A 25857-nucleotide genomic window follows, 5' to 3' on the forward strand; every position below is an offset into this window, starting at 1 on the left:
ATAAATGTATAGCAGAGTTGACTGGTCACCTCCCCAACGTTATAAATTCGTGTGCCTTCAGGCACATTCTTTTAATATTTGAAGTGGGGTAGAAAGGTCAGATGTTGGTCAAATAATCTACCAAGAAAAATGGCTTATTTTACAACTTTGATAGGTGTACCATCTAAATTTAATTCTTGGTGTGGTTTGTATTTTCTACAAAAGTGGACACAGTTAGTTTGAGACTTTTATCTTAATGCTAAAATAACGTGACAGACAAAATACTACCTTGTGAGACACCGTAATCCGGTTTATAATGATCAGAAAGGATAGAACCCACGTGGACTTGATACTGCCTGTCGGGTAAAACCTCGGATATATATTGAGGCAAACGGCCCTCGTAATCCAAAATCATGGAAATCTTTTAAGATGGTACATTTCCATTCAGTGTCATATGCTTCTGTAAGTCGAAAAAACATTGACACCGCATGTTGTTTGTTTACAATGGCATTCTTAAAGGTCACATGCAACGTAAAACACAACTTTGCAGATTCTGATACCTTTCGGTATGGACTTAACGAAACAAATCATCAAAAATGCAAATTCAACTTATAAAGTTGAAAAATAACGCGATGAAAAAAACCGCGCGAAATCGGAGTTCAAACGTTTCACTAATTTTCCCCCGACTTTTCGTGGGAAAACTGGTTTCAACAGCTGGGCTGCGCTCATAGCACGTGCGCAGTGAAATAGGTTCGCGCAACTTGGAAGAGGGCTGTCCGGTGAATACTCGGTGAAGGCTTTGGTGTGAGCTATTTTCCTAATGTTTTGTTGATATCTCACAGGCGCGAGCTTTTTATATGTTATGACAGTAAATAAACTGTTTATATAATTTCATTTGTCTATTTCACCACACGTTCTTCTTACCGAGTCACTTTCTCAGTTCGATACTTAAAAGCAATGTCATTATTTAGCGTTGACAGAATTTCTAACTGTGATATAGATATGTCGTTGTCACAGACAAAACTCAATGTCTTGTTTCATTGACGCCTGTGTGTCTGCCTGCCTGTCTGCTAATGACAATATTCAATACACAACTGCGATCACTGACCACATGCAATTTGAACTTAACACCAATCAGGCTATACACCATAAACAAAACGCATTGATTTATGGCCCGAGTTCGGTCTCTGTCACATTATGTAATTACACAGACACGCAGGTGTGATACTTGAACACATGACATGTTATGATGTCTGTTGATTGCAAAATGTTATACACCAAAAAATGAGCATGTATTTACAAAACCCAACATCTCTATATATACACACACAATGAGCCGTGAGAGCATCTGCAAATGAACCAGCCGTTACACTTGAGTGCATACCCACCCGCTCTGACTGGGTTCGGTATGCCGGCTGCTTCGTTTCTTGGGAAGTAAACCCAAGTACACAATATTGCAATTTTGATTTGCGATTGTACGCTTATAATTTATATAAATTATGTTTATATGCTTTTTCATAACCAGCAATGTATATTATATGTCATGAATAAGAGATAATTGTGTTTTAATTATGTTTGATTTTTTGGTTGCATGTGACCTTTAAGGAATGATTCCAGTCGAACTAAATAGGGCCTGTAAGCCTGTAGCGAGGCGCTATTTCCGGTACTAAGATGGTTTCCGACTCTCTTTGCGCTCGCCAACCTGCGATATGCGAGACACGGCCCAGATTACTTCCTGTACCAGATTTCCGGTGACAAGCATATATCCATGAACAAGTTCTGGTTCCTATTTGCGCGACCGCCAAGTATAACTTTACTGGCACGGACCAAATGTACAACTTTACGAAAGCCTAATGCTGCCACTTTTGTAGCATAAATATTTTTTTTTTCTGCTACAATTCTCGTTGCTTCGAATATTTTACTCGTTACTTCGAGTATTTTCTCGTTACTTCAATAAGTTTCTCGTTACTTCGAGTTCTTTTCTCGTTACTTCAAGTTTCTATCAAAAACTTGAAATTTCAAACATTTTCTCATTACTTCAAGTTTCAGTCAAAAACTTGAAATTTCGAGTATGTACTCGTTGATTCGAGTATTTTCTCGTTTCTTCAATAATTTTTTCGTTGCTTCGATTAATTTATCGTTGCTTCGAATATTTTCTCGTTGCTTCAAGTTCCTCTCAAAAACTTGAAATTTCGAATATTTACTCGTTGCTTTGAACATTTTCTCGTTATTTCAGTTATTTTTTCGTTGCTTTGATTAATTTCTCGTTACTTCAAGTTTCTATCAAAAACTTGAAATTTCAAATATTTTCTCGTTACTTCAAGTTTCTGTCAAAAACTTGAAATTTCAAGTATTTACTCGTTGTTTCGAGTATTTTCTCGTTACTTCAAGTTTCTGAAAGGAAGTTGAAGGAACGAGAAAAATACTCGAAACAACGAGAAGGAGACGTCCTAAAACTCGGGCCGGGCCGAGCCGGGTCAAGGAGGGCCAAGTATATAATTGGCTACAACATTGATTATCGAAAACCATGACTACAATTAATTAATCCAGCTTACACCCATGCCAATACGGGCAGCAGGAAGCCACACACGTGTGTCATAATAATCTTATTACGAGTAAAGCGCTTAAAACTCAGGAAGACGAGTGGCCTGTGAAAGTGACTAAGCAAGGTTACGTCTAAAAGAGAAGTCGTTAAATGAAACAGGATTCAAAACGTATAAATACTTCAGTCAATCCCTATATACATTTCTGTCGGCCCGGAAAGGATTTTACAAATACTACCTCAGTTCATTGTTCATCGTATTTAAAGCATGCCCACAGGTAAATGATACGATCTTTTCCCCACACTTTGACAATTGTTCGGTTCTGTTTGGCCCGGGCCGTCAAAAGCAGCATAGATCTCACACACATGTATCTTGAATTTTGTTTAAATCCATAGTTCAGTTATATATATATCTACCTAAATATCATTTTCAATGTTGCAAAATGCCACATGTAAAGATAACTGGTCCGTTAAAGTGAAGCCCATTTTCCCCTCCATTCCCAACATATCCAGCCTCTATCAAAAGTGTTAAGTCTATGACTTGTCCCGGGCCATAATAAGAAACTTAAACATCACACATGGATCCTGAATTGTACATATATCTAGTTATATCTACCTAAAACCTCTTTATGAAGTCTCAGATTGAAGTAATTTGAACGATCACGTTGCTCAAGCGGGGCCCTTGGCCTTAGCCTCATTCTCAACATGTCACAAGTCATCGGACCACTGTCATATGAATCCCTGTTCTCATATTTGTTTGGTCTGTAGCGTTCCATGGCAAATATCAAACCGATACCCATCGAATGTTACCATTTAAAAAGTATGCCAGAAACACAGGCGAACAACCTGCCTAATATAAGGTAGTATTGTTGTGTGTGTTTTTTTTAACCCCTTTCACGTATGAATCATAATACTATGTATCATTCACACTCCGATATGGTTGTCAACATATACATGTAGTATGGATGCACCCAGTTCGTCCGTTGCGTCAGTTTTTAAAAGTACAGAAAGAAAAGAAATTGCCCACGCAAACGAACCACATGAAATAATAGCGACAAAGCCCCTTCCATATCCATAAGAAATCTCTTAGAAAAGCAGAGTCGATAGTAAACGTTCCGACTATATTATGAGCATTTGTAAATATCGAGTCTAGACCAGACAATCCATTGGTGGACATAATGACAGAGCTTATGTTTATGAATCACTAGATACTAGGTGTTCTCGAAAAGGTGTGGGTATCCTGTCCCACTTTATGGACATCCTAGGGAATAGTTCACCTATAGTTTGGCATGAAATGCATGTGGACCCGTTTTTTTTGTAAATATCTCTTCATCCAATGACCCAATCGATCTCAAACTGTGCAAGTGGATGTTTTGTCAGACAACCTAATCACATTGTAAAACACCGATTTTATGCATTTGTATTATAGAATCTGTCCATGTAACTGTCAACAAAATAAACAGCAGAATGCAGAATGCTTGCAGAGGGAGGGAGCCAATGACCTGTAACAGCGGCAGTGTTTTCAAGTTTTTGATAGAAATTTGATCTAACAAGTAAATATTTGAAATTTCAAGTATTTAATTGAAAATATTCAAGCAACGAGAAATTAATCGAAGCAACAAGAAAATAATTGAAGTAACGAGAAAATATTCGAAGCAACGAGTAAATACTCGAAATTTCAAGTTTTTGAAAGAAACTTGAAGCAACGAGAAATTAATCGAAGCAACAAGAAAATAATTGAAGTAACGAGAAAATATTCGAAGCAACGAGTAAATACTCGAAATTTCAAGTTTTTGAAAGAAACTTGAAGTAACGAGAAAATACTCGAAGCAACGAGAAAAAACTCGAAATAACGAGAAAATTATTGAAATAACGAGAAAATACTCGAAGTAACGAGTACATAATCGAAGCAACAAGAATTGTAGCAGAAAAAATATGTGTGCTACAAAAGTGGCAGTATTAGGCTTTCGTACAACTCTGTTGGTGATCCCAGCTGTTGACAATCGTATTAGTTGGTTCTTTTTTGGGGATGGAAATTTGTTACAAGTATCTTACTGTCAACTCTCAACCATGAGACCTTATATCGTACTAGGATTACATGTCAATTTAGACGTATCAGATTTTCTTATTGTTATCAGGTGAAGGTGTTTTATGTAGTTATAAAATTATGCAAATATAACGTATAAATTGCTGAACTCCAAAAATATGTTTAGCTTTCATTAGTGAAGGGTTATTCAATAAAACATTGTGGTTGTCTGCAATCAGATTTGCAAAGCTCATAAAAAGGTTTTGTTGAGGGTTTGTTAGTAAAATTCTATGTGGTTGAGGTGCATCTGAATTATGCCCCTTTGGGGAATATTTACATCACTAAGGATGTGAGGTGGTTCATTCTGGCCTCAATTTCACACTGACTGTAATGTGATCAGAGATCTAGTCTCTGATTGGGTACAAGGTTTTAAGGCATATTAAATACCCTTAGTGTCCAAGCACATGGCACTTAGCATCCGGCCTTTGACAGCACAGCAGTACAGTAGCACCTGCCACAATCAGGTTAGTTTGAACTGGTAGTCTTTGTGTTTAAATAAACTAAAACTAGAAGTTGTCATTTATATTATGTTTGAATAAATCCTATGAAATACCACAAATAATTAGTAACTTAATTATTTATAGTAAGTGAGTGAGTGAGTTAATATTTAGCGTCCATCGGCAATATTTCAGCCATATCGTGACGAGAACAATTTGATTTATTTCAATTATATTAAAATCAATAAATTCAGAATGTAAAAACCTGTCATCAAAATTTACAACTAGTACGCTATCGTAAAACTAAATCACTACAGACAATACAAAATAAAAACGGGCTATAGATCACCAACAACTGAAGATAGATCACCGTACTAGGGTCCGAGGGGACTTACAATACATTTGCTACCTGCATGGACCCTAGACGGATTCAGACCATCACTTCAGCCGTTGGCGATTGTGCTGATTGTTCTATGATTAAAAGTTTGGTAGAGCTAAATTGACTTTGACGTTTTGGGACTTACGTACCCTCTCAGGAGGACAATAATTTTACGCTTCTTCAACCCCCTTGACGGTACAGCCACTACCGATCTAGTTGCTTTGATATTATAATATTTATCCCTTGTGATGGATAAATCAATACAGTCAAGCAGAACATGCTTGACCGTGGTTCTTCCATTACAAGGGATGCAAAATGGAGGATCTTCACCTTTTAACAAATATTCATGTGTATACCTTGTATGGCCAATACGACATCGTCGCATGATGACTTCTTCATATCTGGACTGACAACCCAAGTAGGTGTAACCAATATAGGGTTTTATTGCATGTAATTTATTGATACCTGCATTAGTGTCCCACTTCCTCTGTATTAGATCTCGGATATAAGTTCTAATGACGGCTTTGCAATCGCAGTATGGGATCAGAAGTGGAGTCACAGATTTGTTGAGTGCTGCCTAAGCAGCAAGATCGGCCATTGTGTTACCAGAAATGCCAACGTGGCTTGGTAACCAACAGAAGACGATTTCGTATTGGCCAGTAGCAAGATCATTATATAATTCCATAATTTCTATTAAAAGTGGACGCTTACAAGAATGATTTTTAATAGCTTGAAGGCACGAAAGAGAGTCGGAAAATATGATACACTGTTATTTTTAAGATGTCTATTAATATATTTAAGAGCTGTTAGTATTGCGTTTGCTTCTACTATGAATATTGAGCTGTAATCTGGTAATCTAGAAAGACATTGTTCTAGATCCAATCAGAGTGGCTCAAGACCACTGCGCCACCATCCTTGGACCCATCTGTACATAAGGATTTGTATGTAATACATTTATTCATTTATTGATTACATTCTTGTTTATATTGTAATTAATTGGTTTCTGATTTTTTTTAATGTGTGGTTAATGTTAGGCCGACTTGTGGCTCAACCAATTGCCAAGGAGGAGAAGAAAGAAGACGGGAAAATGTTCCAGCTCAATGCCGGCAGCAGAAAGGAATGGTTTAATTCTGAACCCAAGAGGCGGAGCAAGATAAGATTTCTTGTTGTATATATCCTCATAGAGGGGATTGAAGACACAGCTATATGCAGGGTTTGATTTGTTAGAGTACAGTTTTATAATATTTTGCAAGGATAGTTTTATACGGCGTTGTGTAAGAGGCTGTCAACAGGAGAAGTTCTAAAGGATAAAAGACTTAGACCTTGGTGAAGGACAGAATCAAGAATTTTAAGGTTGCTTTTGCAAGCTCCACCATATACGATGGAGCCATAATCAAGTTTTGAACGGACCAGTGATCGATATATACTATCCAAAAAAGAAACGCATAGGCGTGTTGTATTTTTAAAAAATCTATTAATTACCTATTGTGCTCAAACAATCGTCAAAATATGTAACACAAGTGTTTATAACATGATTTTACACAATTGCACAAACAAAAAATCGACTTTACCTGAAAATGTTGATTTTGATGAGATTTCTTACAAAAACGCATCGCCACAACGCAACTAAATCACCTTCCAGTTGAAATTGTGCAGCAAAGAGATGCACTACCTGACTATAAAAATCCATATTACTTGCGGAAATCGGCATTCGTTTTGAAGGAGTGTCAAGGTCAAATCACTACGCAACGTCTTGACGCTGCGACACGGAACATCACCATTGAAAGAATGAACACTGGATATTACCAATCTTCTGTTGCCAGGCGTCTGGATGTTAGTCTGAGCACGATATCACGGCTTGCAGCTCGTTACAACCAAACAGGTATAACAAATGACCGTCCCCGTACAGACAGACCTCGAGTCACCACTGCAGCCCAAGATCGGTACATCCGGGTACTACATTTGCGTTATCGTACTGCCACGGATGAAAGCACAACAGCCAGGGTGCCTGGACTTCGGAGGATATCCGGTCAATCAGTAGGGAACAGGTTGAGAGATATTGGACTGAGAGCCAGGAGACCCGACTTCGGGACCGTGCTACGTCGTCACCATCGCGCACAACGTCTCCGTTATCTAAAATTATCCACTTGGTTGTATATACATTTCCTTCTTCTAAACTGATGTAAAAAATCATGCACTAAAGTCTATTTGTGTCTATATGAGTTATACATGTTTGAAAATACAACATTTTCGCAACAGATTTCTAGTCTATGCGTTTCTTTTTTGGGATAGTATAAATGTAGGAGGGTAGCTCGATCCCCTCCCCACTTCGAATTAAACACGACTTTCAACAAATCAAGTGCCTTCAGACATTTACTTTTTAGGTACTTAATGTGTGGTAAGAAAGTCAGATGAGAGTCAAAAACAGTCCCAAGAACTTGGCCTCTTTTACAACCTTGATGGGTGTGCCATTTAAAAATAGTTCTGCGTCTTTGTCCGGTTTATATTTTCTACAGAAATGTATACAATATGTTCTGGATGTAGAAAAACCGTTTTCAAGTGACCATTGATGAATTTTATTGAGACAAAGTTGTAATTGCCTCCCTATTGTATGCATGTTTTTACCACGACACGAAACATTAAAATCATCCACGGAAAGTCATCCATCGATTGAATCATTTAAAACCCTTGAAAGACTGTTTATTTTAATACTAAATAATATTACAGACAAAATACTGCCTTGTGGGACACCAGATCCTGATTATGATCAGACATGGTTGAACCCACTCGGACTTAAAGATGCCTGTCTGTTAAAAACTGTGATATAAAAAGAGGTAAACGACCCCTTAAACCAAAATCATGTAAATCTTTTAGAATGCCGTATTTCCAGGTAGTATCGTAGGCTTTCTCCAAATCAAAGAAGATTGATACTACCTGTTGTTTAGTTGCACTCGCATTCTTAGCATACTATTCCAATCATACTAAATGATCAATAGTGCTACGATTTTCCGGAAGCCAAATTGTATATTTGTTATTAAGATATTGGTTTCAAGATACCAACTTAATCTGTTATTTACCATTCGTTCCATGGTTTTACTGACGCAGCAGGTTAAACATATCGGCCTGTAATTTGATGGATCTGTGTGATCATGAGCTTGCTCAAAAGCTGTATGTAGCTCATGTAATGAAAACACTTCATTGTAATCTTTATTTTGATCTCTGAAAAATGATGAATGTCGCCAATTATGTTTGCAATTGTAGATTTGTCAGTTAGTAAATCATCACCATCTTTAAGATGATGAACAGCCGATTTTGATCCTTTGCCTTTTATTCTCTGAACAGGATCAGTTTCATCATTGAACTATTCAGGTCGCAGTTTAGATTTGCATATAGTTTCGAACAAGGACCAGTTTGCTTTTAAAATCAGATGCAGTTTCTTCTGAAAGGATAGTTGGGAAGTGGTCACTTCCACAAAGATCATTGTGGACTAACCAATCGAATTCATTGAGGAGGACAGAGTCTGCAAGAGACAAATCTAAAGAAGAGTCGGTGCCGGTTGCAGGGTGCAGGTAAGTGCCTCTTTCATCATTGAGTATACATAGGTCGTTATTGGAGATAAAATCTTCCAGTACCTTACCCTTGGTATTTGTTGCTGAACTACCCCAGAGCGGACTGTGGCCGTTCATATCGCCCAACATGATACAGGGTTTCGGGAGTTGGTCATAGAGAATTTGGAGATCATTCTGCTGAAGTGTTGAAGGCGGAATATATAGAGATCATAATGTAAAAGCAACGTGTAAAATGAGTCGCACAGCAACGGCTTGGACATTTGCTCGAAGTGTTTAAGCACTATGTATAACACCCTTCTTAACACGTATTGAAGCTCCTCCAGTGGCCCTGTCACCCGGAGGTGAAACATATTGACATAGCTCGTAATGACGTAAATTAAAAGTATCCGTCTGCTTCAGATAGGTTTCCTGAAGACAGAATGCCGAAGGGTTAAAATCTTGGACTAATAGCTGTAATTCATTACAGTTAACCCTTAGACCTCTACAATTCCACTGTACTATATTTTTGGAAATCACTATCTTTTAGGTGGGTTGATTGGGGATCTACCCCGCTCATTCTTAGAGGGCGACAAGCTATGTGCCCTAGGCTAGATGCTATCATACACATCCATGTCCTCCAGTGACCCAAACTTATTATATAATTTTAATTTATCTGACCCTTTAGGGGCTCGATTTGTTTTTGATGTTTCTGTTCTTCGTTTTGTTTTGGATTTTACTGTTTGCTTCTCTTTCCGGTTGAGATTGAGGTTTTTGAACAGAAGATGACTGTTGCTGAGAGAGCCTTTGTTGATCAGGAAGTGAAGTCGCTGTCTGAGTGGGCTGTGGAGGGGAAACAAGTTAGGACTATAAGAGTCGATCCATGTCCAGTCTGTTTGAAAGAAATGTGACGTTGTAGTTACAATATTTCCTTTTGCAGTTGTTTCAGGTTGTATCTTGGCGATGGTGGCATAGGTTTCAGTATTGTCACTGGACTGTACAAGCTTTTTAGCTTCAGCAAAGCTTATATTTCTAGTGAATTTAATTCTATTGATCTCTATCTGGTTTTTTTTTCAAATAGGACATTCCTTGGAAAAGGATGAATGATATCCGAGGCAGTTGGTGCATTTCTTGAAACTACTGTCACAGTCTTCTGTTACATGTGCTTCTTCTCCACAATGAGCACATGTAACAGACAATGTGCAAGTATTCACACCATGTCCGTATTTCTGGCATTTGAAACACTGCAGAGGACTTGGGATGTACACGTCAACATTTACATTGCAGTAACCTGCCTTGACTGATTGATTCGGCGCTGAGAAAAAAAAGAGATATGTATTAGTTTGCACAGTTTCATTATTTTTACGGGTTGTAAATCTTTTTCACGTAGAGGGCTCCTTGATCTTTCATCTCAGTTACAATTTCAATTTCCGTCATATCTGCAAACAGACGATCTCTGTCTCGTACAATACCTTTACTGGTGTTCAGACCATAACATCTCTGTTGACAGCAGGTTGGTTGCTTGCTGTTTTCTATGGCACTCAAGTAAGAGAGATCCTGAACGCAAGCGTTTAATGTTTTTAATTTCACCTGCTATGCCGTAGACACCCTTTGATATTGCAAACGGATTTAGCTCCAATGGAGTTTTATCAAGAGGCTCAGGAATCAGGATGCGAGGCCAGTAGTCAACGGATTTTGAAGGGTCCCTGTTGGTCGTCTTCATTATCGAGTGGACGTTTCGCTTTTTTTGTTTGGGGTTTCGTAAGCCATGTTGGGTTTATTTTGATTCGTCATCCGAGCTCCCCCACCCACCACGGAGTATCATGCTGATCGCAAGAGGATTTCCAACTTGCAGCACCAAGGAATCCCGGATGATATACTCAAGCAGAATAATGAACAGTAATTATTCCACCAGATTTGCCCATGAGCTACTGCCTTCTGGACATAGGACTCTAGGCAAATTACTAAATTGGAGTTGTACAATCAAATACAAATATATCATCATGAAGCCAAAAATGGATCAGAACAATAAAACTGAACAAACAGAAAGTTTTTCAAATTGCCTGGTACACAATTTAGAGCCATGTACTGCCTCAGTAGCGAGTATGTCCTCCTTGAGCATCGACACAAGCAACAATACGTCGGCGTAAGGATGACGTCAAGCGTTTAATGACGTTGCGTGGAATCTGTTGCCAGGCGACATTCAGGCACTGTTCCAGCTGTTGCACGTTGACTGGGGTTACTGGTCTGTTCCTAATCTGCCACAAATGCTCGATAGGGTTCATGTCTGGTGAACACGCTGGCCAAGGTAAGACGTGGACGTTCATGTTGTTAATGTAGTCTCCTGTCAGTCTGGCGGTATGAGGTTTTGCGTTATCGTGTTGGAAGACAATGCCGCGTGGCTGTTGGTGAATGAGTGGAAGGACTATCGGTCACAGAATGTCATACCTGTACCTCTGTGCAGTAAGGTTGCCACGAATGATGACTAGCCTTGTTTTCAGTAAACCACATCCCCTCCCCCAACACACACACACCATAACACCACCTCCACCATACACCAGAACTTCCTGGATACAGTTAGGAGCTAAACGTTCTCTACTACGTCTGTAGATACGTTGACGGCCATCAGCTGTGAATACGCAGAACCTGCTCTCATCCGAAAAGAGGACACGTGACCAGTCTCGGACTTGCCAACGTCGAACTTGTCTTCCCCACTGGAGCCTCTTACGCCGATGTTATTGTGTCAGTACCACCACACGGTATGGACGTCATGCTCGAATACCATGTTCACGCAGTCTTCGTGATACTGTCTGTCGACTGATACGATGTGCCGTTGTTGCCGTTGCTGTTGCCGGGATGAAGTGGTTCCTGAGGTGGATTACCCGGATGTATCGGTCCTCCTGGGGCGTGATCCTCCGCGGTCTCCCACTTCTCGGCCTGTCTACTGTCTGCCCTGTCTTGCGGAGACGCTGAAACAACCTGGTGATGCATACCAGGGTGCAGCCAAGGTTCTCGCGATGAGGGCATGTGACGCTCCTTGTCGGGCCATTCCTACGGCTATCTCTTTCTTTACTGCGATCAGGCGTGGCATGTTTCTTGTGTGCTTTTTTATTCTGTGACAATGCCCAGCTGCTTTTATACGGTTTTTCTGCACGTGCATTTTGTGGAGCACGCGCATGTTACTTTTTTCAAAATGAGCATTTGAGCGAGACAGTTTGCGAGACGAGAAATTTGTCATTACACATAAGTAGTCAGAACCTTGTCACATGTTTCTGTAAATTTTCCTGGATCGAGGTTCAAATTTAAGATTTTAAACGGCAAAAATATGTGGTATACTTTCTTTTGGACGGTAGTACATATGCCCTCGGGCCCACACGGGGGAAAGAGCTATTAGCGTTACCCAGCACTCACCACGAAGAGGTTGCTCTTCAAGGGTGCCAATTTCGATTTGACCGCTGCTTTCAATTAGTGGAACGACGGTCTACTCAGAGAGAGAAAAACCCATGTTCTATTTCCTATCCAGGCCTAACCAAGAGACAGTAAAAGTTAATATAAGTTTGAATATAACTTATGAAATACTACAAATAATTAGTAACTTAATTATTTATAGCATAACATGTACCGTTACTTTTAGTGTATGCCTTTGTAATTGTGGAAAAGTGGCAAATGTTGTTTGCAGGTGCCAAAAGGGTAGATACTGAAAACCTCCATTCCATAAATGGGTAAGGTTGAACAGTTTCTATTATTGCAGTACACTGTGTGAATTTTGTGGCCGTGGTGTGTGTATTTGTGACATTAACTATATTTTAATGAATGCAACCAGTAAAATATGATTATGATCTATTTGTTATTCTACATAACCATTTCGCTAGGATGGATGATGTTTCCTGTCCATTTATAACATTTCAAATGTTGCCGGGTGATTTTCTTGTGGATTTTGTGGATTCATCTGCCCATTCTGATAATAAAGTGTCTTCACCCCTACCAGTCTGTTTTCAAGTGCTGGTTACAATTCGAAAAGGTATGAAACATTGTTTGTCACCGGAAGTACTAGCCGAGATCTACTTACGGGCCCTGTGGTCAATGGTACTGCGATCTTTACGGAAACCACATTGGATATTTGTGATGGAAGTATTGGATTCCAAGTACCTAATTGTTATTAACTATGCATTCCATGGTTTTGCAAACGCAGCTAGTCAGTGAAATAGGTTTGGGTATGGGAACAATTACATACCCAAGCGTATGACATTGCTTCAGGAGGTGATAACATACATTATCAACACTTGAAACATTTACTAGAACCATGTTTAGAAACTTCATTAGGTATATGTGATGAAATTTAGACCTCTGGTAGATTCCCTTTATCCTGGCGTAATGCCATAATTGTACCCATACCCAAACCTATTTCACTGACTAGCTGCGTTTGCAAAACCATGGAACGCATAGTTAATAACAATTAGGTACTTGGAATCCAATACTTCCATCACAAATATCCAATGTGGTTTCCGTAAAGATCGCAGTACCATTGACCACAGGGCCCGTAAGTAGGTGTCGGCTAGTACTTCCGGTGACAAACAATGTTTCATACCTTTTCGAATTGTAACCAGCACTTGAAAACAGACTGGTAGGGGTGAAGACACTTTATTATCAGAATGGGCAGATGAATCCACAAAATCCACAAGAAAATCACCATTCCATTCTTTTGATATTGGCGTACTTGATTTTATCTTTGAAGCATAAGTTCGCCAAGACTGGTGTTTATTTTGCTTAAACGTATACCGAGCTTTAACATTTAAAATTTTGAATTTATTTAAAAATTATGGACTGTTTAGGGATTCTTGAGAGAGCCTCAATGTCAACATGACCCGAATTCACCATGCAGGAGTCATGCCAGTGTGATTACCTAACTATGGCAGCGTGTGCCATTCTGGATGCCTGGACCGTTCCCTTCCATAACATGCTTATCCGTTGATTTATATTTGTATCCATGTTTGAAGGTGTCTATTTACGTCTTTTAAGAAGTTGAAAAGTACTTTGTATGGGAATATGACAGATATTTATCACCAGCAGGTGCTCCTGCTTTAGCAGCATTGGCAATTCTTGCTGTGGAACTCGATGCATGGACCGTTCACTACCACAATATGCTAATCTGGCGATTTTTAATTTGCATTAGCTTCAAAAGTGTCTGTTTATGTTTTTTAAGAAGTAGTTATCGGCGTGGGAAGTATGACAGGTATTTATCAACGAAAGGTACTCTTTATCACTACTTTCAGGGTCTATACATATCACTATACCTACAATCTGTAGGCAGTCAGGGTGAGTTTCCTTCAAGTAAGTATGCTTCCCTTCATTACAATGTTCTTTGTTTGTGGAACGTGAGTGAGTGAGTTTGGTTTTAGGCCCTTTTAACAATATTCCAGCAACATCACGTCGGGGGACACCAGGAATGGGCTTCACACATTGTACCCAAGTGGGGAATCGAACCCGGGTCCTCGTTGTGACGAGCAAACGCTTTACCCACTAGGCTACCCCGTTTGTGAAACGTGGTTATCTTCCAAAAACCATAGACACACCCAGTTCGAATAGTGTGCATATGACTTGAGGTAACTCTCACTGTACCATATACTTGAGGGCAAAATCTGAAATACAAACAGACAGACAGACAAGTTTATTCAGTAAAAGGCCACAGGCCCATCATTCAGTCATTTGCATACAATAGTAACAAACATTGTTAAAACGCAAAGATAATGTTATTGGGTGTGAAGAGAACTGTTTCAAGATATGGTCACGAACAGTCCTTAAAAACACCTAGCACATGCTAATGAGCCACAACACAGGAGTCACAACACAAACAGTGTGTAGAAGTCCTGGGTATGATCATTCCATATCCGAGGAGGGATTTGACGGAGTTCCTGCATTCCTGGATTCGGATGGCATAGTAAACGTTGGTCCCCCAACCGTGTTCAACGCGTGACAAATCAGTGGACACAGCATTAATGTTCCCCTAAGTCAAAACCTTTAGTGTCCTTGCAGCTGTTGTCCCATCCATGATTATTATACCCCCGCCTCAAAAACGATCCCCTCCCAGAACATATGGCCTGATGAAACGTTCACCCGTTCACCTGTGCCGTAAGCACAATGAAAAGGAAACGTGACACGTAGGTGAAGAGAACTCTTCTCCACTCACCTGCACCCCATCAGAAGGGTGGTCGGTCATACTGAAAACGTCGACGTCGTTATTCTGGCATCACAACCGGTCGTCAGAATGCCATAGACGCCGAGCTATTCTGGCAGATACACCTCTGTTGCCAGGTATGGAATGGGCGGCTGGAAAGACTGCTGGAGTGGTGTGAATCCATCGACCTTTAGATGGGGTTGTTACTGGTGGGTGGCAACTACGGGTACTGTATAACGTGATTGTTTGCTGCTTCCATTGACGTTGGATCATGCTGCAAGGTACCTGACAGAAGTGCTTCCTCAGCATGGCAGGTCGAAATTTGTTATTTCCCCGCTAGACGTGGCTGGTCAAACTTGTTTCAAACCGATGAATCGATGACTGTGTTTTACTGACTTTTGCACTTCTTAGGACTACATTACGGGACATTGCAGGCTATTTTTTCTTGTACATGTCATGCTTCTTGCAATTTCCTGCAATGTCGACCATTTCAACACACTCTTTCTCTAGGTCAAATCCCAAAATTCATTCACAATGAATGACCAATGAAACAACTCCATGTCGCAATAACTTTTGCCTCTGTGTATGTATCTAAAAATACTCTTTGTTTGATTGAATCAGTTGAGATGAATTCTCAGCATTCTATCTATGGCGGCTTATTTACGTTAGGTCACAAAGTGCGGGCTTAGTGCTATACGTGCATCCTGTGACATTCATTAAAGAGACTTGTTGCTGAAAAGGAACAGAATAAGTTAAACCTCGAGATCAGAGAGGGTCGAACGAACGATACACTTGGAACTATTTATACAGTACGAATGGCCAATGATCGTTTTGTTCTTGTGAGCATTTGGACAAGAAGCAGAAAGTCACATTGTAACTGAAAGAAATATATTCAAAATGTTACCCAATGAACAATATTTATCAAATTTTATGAAGGGTTTTTATGAAGGGTTACTCGTATATAATTTAATAAATATAATCTCAAGCTCCAGTTTTTGTACAACGGCTATTACAAGAGCCAGGGGATAATCTGGGTTGACCATCCGCCGAAACAGATTCTGTGAGGTCAAAAAGGGAAAATAACACTTACTCAGTATATTATTTTGTTTTTGTGAAGTGTTCGTTAAAAGCGAATGCATATCCTCTTCTGTCGGTAGAATAAAGAGAGTGGGGAGGTTAAACACCGTTAATAAACGGAAAGTTTGAAATAGTGATAGTTTCTTTCAGAACTTCATCTAGATATGATCAATATTTATAAAACTAAGATGCATTTTTCATCTGGACCCAGATGACATTAAAACAACCAGGAAGTGAGGGGGTTCACAAGATTCATGAGCATTAATCAAGCACCACATGTTGCTTATACACCGAAAACCCAAATTCACGTATTAAAATAAAACAAAAACTGTGATATATTTTACTCGCATTAAAGGAAACACAAAACTGAAATTTATATTTGATACCACTTTTTTTGCAATCTGAGAGGAATACATAAATGGGGAATATCATCGCGGTCACCATGACTACAACACCAGTCTGAATGTGACATATATCTCAAATATTGGTTGTTGTGATTGTATGAACTATCACTGACGTCCTCACCTGTACTTGGATAACACGGATAACATCTGTCAGTTTCCTCCTGCCTGCGTCAGTTCCTGCAGATTTTGAATGAAGGGATCTCCAGTTTGAATATGGATAGGCCAAAAATTTATCGATGGGTTTGCATCAGAGTTTCTTGCCGGCCATAGTAATGTAACGAGTGTGTTCTTCTCAGAATGGGCGACAACAGCTCGAGAAAGTAGAGGTCTAGGCTGTAATCCATGATGACTGGACAGATGATGGTGGCAAAATATTATCAGGACGGCACTTCTATTGATAACCCTTTAACGAGATCCAAGATGTCCACCTGCACCACTGAGTGATGGGGATGGTTATCAAAATGTGGCACTTCTATTGATAATGCTGACTATGAGTCACCCGTTTGCGGTAATGAAATCCAAGTTGCAGTCATACAGAAAACGTACACCACACTGAGCACTATGTCTGTCTGTGTCTGTAAGGAAGGGGCGTCCCTCTGACCAGTTGCTTCCCTCTAATGGTTCAGGTGGAGACTTGAACTCCCACTCTCCATTCTCGGCACAGTATTTCGGGATATGTCATGAGATTGCGTCTTGACAAACGAATTAAGACTCGACCATCACCGTCATCAATCTTCCAGGTATTGGACCATCGTTCACTTCACCAATGGCTACATGATTCCTCAAATGTCCACTTGGTGATCTACCTTCAGTTGTTGGCGATCTATAGCCCAATTTTACATTGTATTGTCCAGAAATAATTTTCTCCTTTTAAAGATATATGCTAGCTAGTTTTAACTCAATCTGTGATAATATAGTGGTTTTGCTCTCCTTCGTTGACAGGGTTTTATATGTTATATGTATGTATTATAAATTTAGAACTAGTTTTAGTCAAGATATGGCTGAAATATTGCCGATGTGACTTTAAATCTTAACTCACTCACTCACTCAAGTGTCGACTAATAACCATGTGGTTAATGTTGACTTCAGCACCGTGTTGCCATGTCAAGAAACATTAATTGTTAATACTGTCATCTTGCAAATCAGTTTAGAAAACTGTAGTGTACACACTGCAATATACACCAGAATGTGCTTGGAGCACAGCAGAACTTGAACATATGACCGATAGGGTTTTGAAGCCCGTGTCTACTTATGCATTCTAGTATGCTTGGTTATGGTGGTCTGATTGGACCAAATGTTCGCAAATTGCCCTTGGATTCAGGTGGTGCATGATTAATGCTCAGTGTAACATATCTAATGAATATACGAAAGAGGAATAAGATGGGTATCAGTTCATATGTAACACACTATCTGGAGAACCTATTTACAATTACATGTATGTGTTAATCTTTCTATCAAGAAATTAAATATTGTCATGAGCAGAGGATTTAAAGTATCTTGCATTGTGTTCAAGAAATTGTCATGAGCAGAGGACTTAAAGTATCTTGCATCGTGTTCAAGTAATTATGACAAGTAAAGTACGGAAACGGCAAGATTTGAAAGACATAAGATCTTGACTTATTTCACAATGTATAACTTAAAAAAGCTACAAAATTCATACACAGTCTAATCTACGATTCGCAATTCATCATGAACATGTCACCTGAATAACGAAATGTGCTCTTTACATAAATGTAGTTTGTCTCTATTCCCTTCTATAGCACGATATCGATCATTTTGTGGACATAAATGTATGTAATCAGAACATGTTTTCCCATAGGTATGGAACTAAGAACTCTGCTGTTCCTCTTGTGTCTGTCAACGTTCGTCACTGGTATTCTCCCGAAGGAAATACAACATGGCTTCAAAGGTACTCTACACGACAACATGAAAGAATATTTCAAGAATTACATGGTTGAAAACTTCAAAGGAGTCATTGAAAAGCAGTTCGACAAACTAAAAATCAGCAAATGGATAGGCGAAGATGTTTCGAAGCGTTCACAGCAAGCCTCTGCATTAGAAAGAGACATAGGTTTGATTGTGGTAAAAGATATTTTGAAAGGACTGTCTGACACACTGAAAGCAGATGAAAGGTCACTGGGATCCATTTTGGAAAAAAGAGATAATACAATTATACAGAGCCCTGACATTCTGGCATGGTTCCGTGAAGTTTCAGATCTTCGACAAACGATCAGTAGTGACATTAATACTTCTTTCAAGTCATGGAGCGATGTTCTTAGCGCTTTACCTGACAGATGTGATGAATCACCCAACGTACCGATGTCAACTCACCATTCAGACATAACTCTGCTCGGGAAGACTCCAGATTTTATGAATCTGTTCTGGCCCTTCCGGTTTGACATAAATGTAATGAACCAACGTTTGGCTGCTTATGGGTTGACAAATATAATTATCACTGAAAGCAATGAAACTTTAAAATTAGATCTTTTTGAGGAACTTCAAGATTTACAAGCCATACGTCTCCCTGTAAAAGGAAACCAGATAATGTTTAGCTTTGGGGACGAAGATGTGGTAGAGGGATTGAACAGATCACGCCTTGTACCGCTTTCAAAGTCATATGTGAAAGCAGCCAAACACCTCTACACTAAGGAGGAACAAGAATATATACGACTACTGGCTACCGAGGCACTGAATTTAATAAACAAGACCCACACGGAACTGCATAGCGCAATGGTTCAAATGATTTCTTGCATTGCCTTTGCCAAGGATGAAGCTGCCACGCACATCAGTGGGTCAGCTAATTCTGCCTTAGGGCTGATATGGTTGAATCCGCAAGAAGACTGGACAGTACCTGTGATGGCAGAACAACTCGTTCACGAGTTCATCCACATCACACTGTTTTATGCTGAGCTCGTCCACAGAGGCTACAAGGATGTGTCCCGCCTCCCAGACGCCAAAGCAATGTCTTCTATCAGACGTAAACCTCGCCCCTACGACAAGTCTCTACATGCTGCCTATGTATCAGCTGGTCTCATCACCTTCCACACCAGAGCCGGTTTCATCAACAGAGCTGCAGAACTAGTCCAGACGTTGCCGGAGGCGGTTCAAGAACTGAACAGGGTCAATGCTGAGACTGACGTCCTGGATGAGGCTGGCCGAGCGATGCTGGACTTCCTTACTGACTATGTGTGTCTCACCCGCATGTAATCTTGTTGAGTGTAGAGATTCCATTGTCAATAAATGTCAGCGACATGACCTACATGTTTGTGGGTTTGTCAGGTGGATAATACCGAGAAGTGTGGCGTAACTTGCTTCCATATGTTAACATAGTGAGAGGAGTAGCTATTTTAATACGTGAAACCAGAGAGTGAAGTAAGGTCGCTTTCAACAATATTTCAGTTACACCACAGCGTACCATCTGATGTTGATCACTCTGGTGAAATCACTGATCATGGGTGCTGACACCCAGGACACAATCCGGCTTCATCTTACTCATGCTAGTAAATACCATATTTTACATCACAGCCATCCAAAGGTTAACAATAATACGACCATATATATTTCTTTGTCAGATGGATAATACCGAGGTGTGTTGAAGGACTTGTTTATATATACTGAGTCAAAACAGAAACTTCACATTCTTTCTTCAGGGCACTATAAAAGAACAAGAGATGGTAAGATGGTTAAATTGTTATTATTTCATTGCTGAGATCTGTGTGATGTACTCGATACACTGACAGTGCCATAATCAGTTCCATTAGGCTACACCGCCGTTCCAAAACATGGGTATACAGAATGTCAAGTCACAAGAATAGAAATGCGAAATTTCTCAGTTCAATATCGTGTATGGCCGCCCCGCGCATTCACCACTGACAAACACCGTCTCCTTATCGACTGCCTGATGCTTGTGAACACGTGGTTGGGGATTCTGAGCCATTGCTCTTGCAAGGCAGCGCCAAGTTCCCGCAAATTTTGAGGTTGGTTCCTAAGACCATGAAGCCTTCTCCCAAGTGCATCCCAAACGTGCTCTATTGGATTAAGGTCAGGGGACCTCGATGGCCAGTCCATGACGTTGATTCCAGCGTTTTGAAGGAAATTTCGTGTCAACATCGCGGTATGCGGCCGAGCATTATCATGCTGGAACTGTAGACCTGGGCCATGAGCCGCCATGAAAGGAACGAGTTCAGGGGTGAGCATCTGGTCGCGGTAAGAATAGGAGAATCCAGGCTGTCTGAGGCCTCAACCTGCTTATGTTACTTACGATGCAACAGAAAATAATCAGACTATTGTACAGTATCGGATATCATACATACACTGACTTCAGGATCGTCAATCTAACTTTAAAGAACGAATGAACTTTTGGTTTTTGTACTCTTTTAACCAGTACATATGAGGTGAGGTGAGGTGAAATTGGGTTTAATGTCGTACTTGAGAATAGTTTGCTCATATGACGACGTGCATGAGTGTGTATATGTATGTGTGGCTGCTTGTACTAGCCCAGACTGAAGCTGGTTTTATAGTGCTAGCCCACTGAGATACCATCCCGCAGTGAAGCATGAATACCCCACTCAGACACATTATACTGACTCCGAGCCGGCCAGTCCTTGTTGTACCCATTAATGCCGAACGCCAGGCAGGGACCAACATATTTTAACGTCTTTTGGTATGACACGTTCGGGGATCGAACCCGCGACCTTCCGCTCTCCGGGCGGACGCTCTAACCACTACACAACAGAGGCGGTCAGTACATATGAAAGACGTGTAGTTAGTCTTAAGCGGAACACCAAGGAAGCGAGGTTGTGGTCAAGTCCACAATAGTATTGTAAGAGTTACTATATTGACACCCACCTCGCTTCCAAGAGAGAAATTGTTATGTTAAACTATTGGCCATCAATCAAATACATATTTTACTACCAGTAGAAAGTAGTTATGATTTTGTAACTCGGTGTAAACAAACCTAAGTAGCATTTGTTCTCAGACTGGCGGATGTTCGCGACAGGGCGCCGCCATTTTAAATATCGTGACGTCATGGGCTAGAGTCTGTTAAAGAATTAATGAGATAATGGTTTGTTTTCATCAAGTTAAAAAATCAAAACTACTTTCTACTCGTAGTTAAATATGTATTTGAATCATAACCAAAAGGATTTTGCATGACACAACTTGCAACAATGGTTTCTTCCACTAATGAGCAATCAATCAATGTATTGGCGGCTAATCCTTTGAAAGAAGGACGTTGTTTGTACACAGACACTTTACGACAGGGTGCATTCAGTATAGTTGAGTAAATCACTATCTTTTAACAAATCCGCTGTGCAAGATAAAAGCAATTAATCAATCAGCGTGTTATCGGTTAATCCTTTGATCGATGTTTGTTTTTGTAACTCAGCTGATAATTCCTCTTGCTGCACTTCCATGCACATATCACATAACATGTAATCCACTCGCCGCATCAGACCTTAATTCATCATGATGAGTATCTACTCCAGACACGCGAAATGTCAAATGGGGACCTTTGTCGGGTAATCTGAGTGGTGTTACCACTAATTATACTTGATAAGTGAATGATGACAAATAGTGAGTTGGGTTTTACGCCGCTTTTAGCAATAATCCAGCAATATCACGGCGGGGGACACCAGAAATGGGCTTCACACATTGTACCCATGCAGGGAATCGAACCCGGGTCTTCGCCGTGACGAGCGAACCTTTTAACCACTAGGCAACCCCGCCGCCCCGAATGATGACAAATAACATGTGTAGGTTTACCACCAAACAAGGGTTAAAGCAAGAGAGTAGTAATCGCTGTATTGCATGCAAAACAAAATATGGGCCGACACAGTTTAGATGATACGAACTGAACTTCATTATTGCATAAGAAATGCATATAAGCATTTGCTGTGTACTTAGTTAAAAATTGTTATTAGCTATTTACCCAAGTAAATTTTCAGATTTGTCTAACAATGGCAAAGTGGGGTTGTTTAGTTTACGGTTTCAAATAAATCAAATGTGTGTTTTTAATATCATAGCAAAAAAAAGACATAATAATTTTACACGACATGATGAAATATCGAGGTAAAAACACAGAAATAGGATCAAATTGGATCAGTCATTATACCATCCAAGCATTAGAAAATCTGAAAAAGCGACACTGTTGGGATACATTATTACAATCAGACAAGAACTACCGGGGATATATTCAAATGACGGCATCTGATGGGCATCCACCCTTCCTAATGTCCCACTGCGATTTTGACGTAAGCGTTTATGAAATCAAGTTGAAACTAGGCAAAGCAGGTGACAAGATTAAATGACAGCAGATTGTTGAAACATCAAACTTTCATTTTTCACAACAATTGTCACGATTTCAAGTTTAGGCAACCCTGAAAACAAGATAGTCTGCCCTCGGAAACGTACATGAATTCTACATCGCCCCTCATATGTAAACCTCACATTACGTCACGGAGACACGCCCCTCTGATTGGTTGAAATTTCGTTCGCGGGAGAGAATTGTGCACTGTTGTCAAAAGGGTCGATTTAAGTTAATTAAAAGTTAAAATGAGTAGTTTAACGACGGGGTTCATTTATAACGATGCCAATAATTGATTTATGCATTTGTACCCCCCTAGAGTATATGTGATCTGTTTTAAATATGTTGTCTTGATGGTATTGTTCACATGAACAAGACGGATGAAAGATCTTGATTGTTTTCCGTATTATAAGTCAATATAGCTAAGTGGTATCGATGATGAAACAGTCAGGCAGTTATTAGGAACAATGTTAATTTCGTTTCTTACACACCCGTGGGTGAGAAACCCATGTGAGAAAACTGGTATCACACATATGTGTGAGATCGATTTCTAATCCCGTGATTGGCTACTCCATGGTGATGACCTAAGGTCAGGTTATGACGGACTACTTTCCTGATTAAACTTAATTGATAAGTTACTCGTGCTTCAATCGAACAGAAACCTGTTACTCGTGCCCAAAATACCCCTTTACACCTACCCATTATTTTCGCGATTGCAACATAAACAGGCATTTATACAATGAATCACAAGTAGAATAAATATAACACGAATCTATTCATTTTCTAATTCCTTTTATTAAAACTTTTGATTCCTAGTCATGAATTCAAAATGGCTCCAACAATCAGTGATACCTGTGTAAACAATTATGTGAAAATCACCGTTACAGATAAAGCCCTTGATTCCCTTCTAATATATTCAAAATGTACAACACTGGCACTTTTACTGGAGAGATGCGACAAGAGTCATGTGTTGTCTTGCAAAAATACCTGACACGATAACGTCAGTGCCTGTCCATTGTGAGATCGATTTGCCTCGTTGTTTCTTTGATGCATTGATGAAGAGGACCTAATTACACACACTCAAAAGTTTTGGCTCCGGACGATGGGAGAACATTGAACGTAAACTGGTACACAAGTACAGATCCCCAATGTGCAGATATACCCAAACAATCTTCCGATGACGACAACCACCAAGCGATAACGATGACGTCACTCGCTCAAATATTTTACGCTTGCAAGAATTAAAATCATCCACATTTGCATGGTAACATCATCGTTTTAGAGGGTTTAATTAATTTTCTGTGATCTTATCTAGTTATCATTATCACCATTGCCTTGATAATGCGAAGAGGTGGCAGAAACCTTTTTGTGGAGGGTCACCATAGGGATGAGTAGTGATTAGGAAGCCAAGTGACGTCACTCATTCATAAATGTGTTGTGTATTATTGCGCACCTGCAATGAGAAAACATGAAATATGAATCTATTCGATCATAAAATGGTGCGATTTTATGGTGTGTAAGAAACAGATTACTGTACTCGTGTCTGTCAGATACCATTTATCTTACAACTCGCTTTCGCTCGTTAAATACGTTTTGAAACAACTCGTTGTAAGATAAATGGTATCTGACAGACACTCGTTTAGTAATCTCTATTTATTACTCGCCCGTGTAAGATACTGCAGTGTAATATTTTTACAGTAATATTACACTAGTGTAATACCGCTAGACGTATGACGTCATAATTGGTTACAGTTATGACGTCACAATGCTAATACCTCTGTCACAAAGGTATTAGACATTGTTTGACTCGTGTAAAGCTGAGAGTCATCACACTACGTAGGCAGTTTTTATCAATTTATGTTGGAGAGTAATAAACAGGATACTAAACGACCTTCCGTGTAATACCATTTTTATTAAACGAGTTAAAGATTTGGTATAAAACGAGCGAAATATGCTGCATAGTTGTCACTTTCTTCAGGTTTGGTTATATTGTGTTACGTGTTGATTCCCAAGTTGAAACCAATAAAGTGATTCAGTTTACAAATAAACACAATTATGTCAGCAGGTTCAAGGTCAGTTGAAGGTTAAGGTCACGCGAATTTATACAAGAACAACTTTATGTCTAAAGGTCAAATTTTGTGTTTGAAAAGGAACGTTGTGAAATGTTGCTTCATATTCAGCAAAATTAATACTATAACATATCAAAAGTTTTATGGATAAAATTGCCCCTCTAAGTCTGTGTAACCTTAACGTAATTTTCCTCATTTCGCAGAAAAGAAAGCAGACAAAGAAACAAAGTCACAAATCTTAAATGAAAATTCAAACTTTTACGGAAAAGGTCGTTCCGTCACCCAATTTCATTGTAAAATCGAGTGTTCGCGTTATTGGCTTGGTATCCGATTTTCTGGTAACATCATTGGTGCCAGGGGCAGTGTCAGATCATGGGTGCCGGGGGCAGTGGCAATGTCAGTGGCAGTTGACTTGGTGGCAATTGTGTTGCTTCGTTTCCGCTGAACAGTAGAATACACTGTAGCGGCCAATTTTGTTGAAGTCCTCTAGTAAAGAAAATGAATAAAACATGTATGTCAAAGTGACAATGATATTATTTTTTTTCATTAGGAAAACGGTAGGACAAACGGTCTTAAACTCAAGAATGTTTAATTACAAAATTGTTGAGGTTAAGAATGATAAATTAAATTAAGGCACTAATGTACGACTATTGATAGCATTTTAGAAGTATTTGTACGTACGCACATACCTACACTAGACGCCAAAAGAAACGTTACCCTCCTACCTTTATGAATTACTAAAAAACTATCAAAGACATGTTAGAAGGTATTAGTTTACAAGAAAGCTTAACAACACAGCTTTATGCAGATCACGAAAAATAATTCTCAAATGCATTCATATTTAGGTGAAATGCATCTTT

At 39.6% G+C, this 25857-nt stretch overlaps 1 protein-coding gene across 1 annotated transcript; it reads left to right on the forward strand.

Moving 5' to 3' along the window:
* Positions 1-11213: 11213 nt before the first annotated feature.
* LOC124281682 lies at positions 11214-19879 on the forward strand. The gene is made up of 2 exons (XM_046717633.1): positions 11214-11276; positions 18444-19879. The coding sequence occupies exons 1-2, from the start codon at positions 11252-11254 to the stop codon at positions 19829-19831; spliced, it is 1413 nt and encodes a 470-aa protein (XP_046573589.1). The 5' UTR covers positions 11214-11251; the 3' UTR covers positions 19832-19879.
* Positions 19880-25857: the final 5978 nt, after the last annotated feature.

This window comes from Haliotis rubra, unplaced genomic scaffold, assembly GCF_003918875.1.
Source record: "Haliotis rubra isolate DU_JTF1 unplaced genomic scaffold, ASM391887v1 Scf288, whole genome shotgun sequence".
Classification (NCBI taxonomy): Eukaryota; Metazoa; Mollusca; class Gastropoda; order Lepetellida; family Haliotidae; genus Haliotis; species Haliotis rubra.

What these genes read in the sequence shown, in the direction of transcription:
- LOC124281682 (XM_046717633.1), top strand. Translation starts at nt 11,252, where the DNA reads ATGTCTGGTGAACACGCTGGCCAAG. An exon ending in TGGTGAACACGCTGGCCAAG is followed by an intron (nt 11,277 to 18,443) that starts GTAAGACGTGGA and finishes GTTTTCCCATAG; the next exon opens with GTATGGAACTAAGAACTCTG.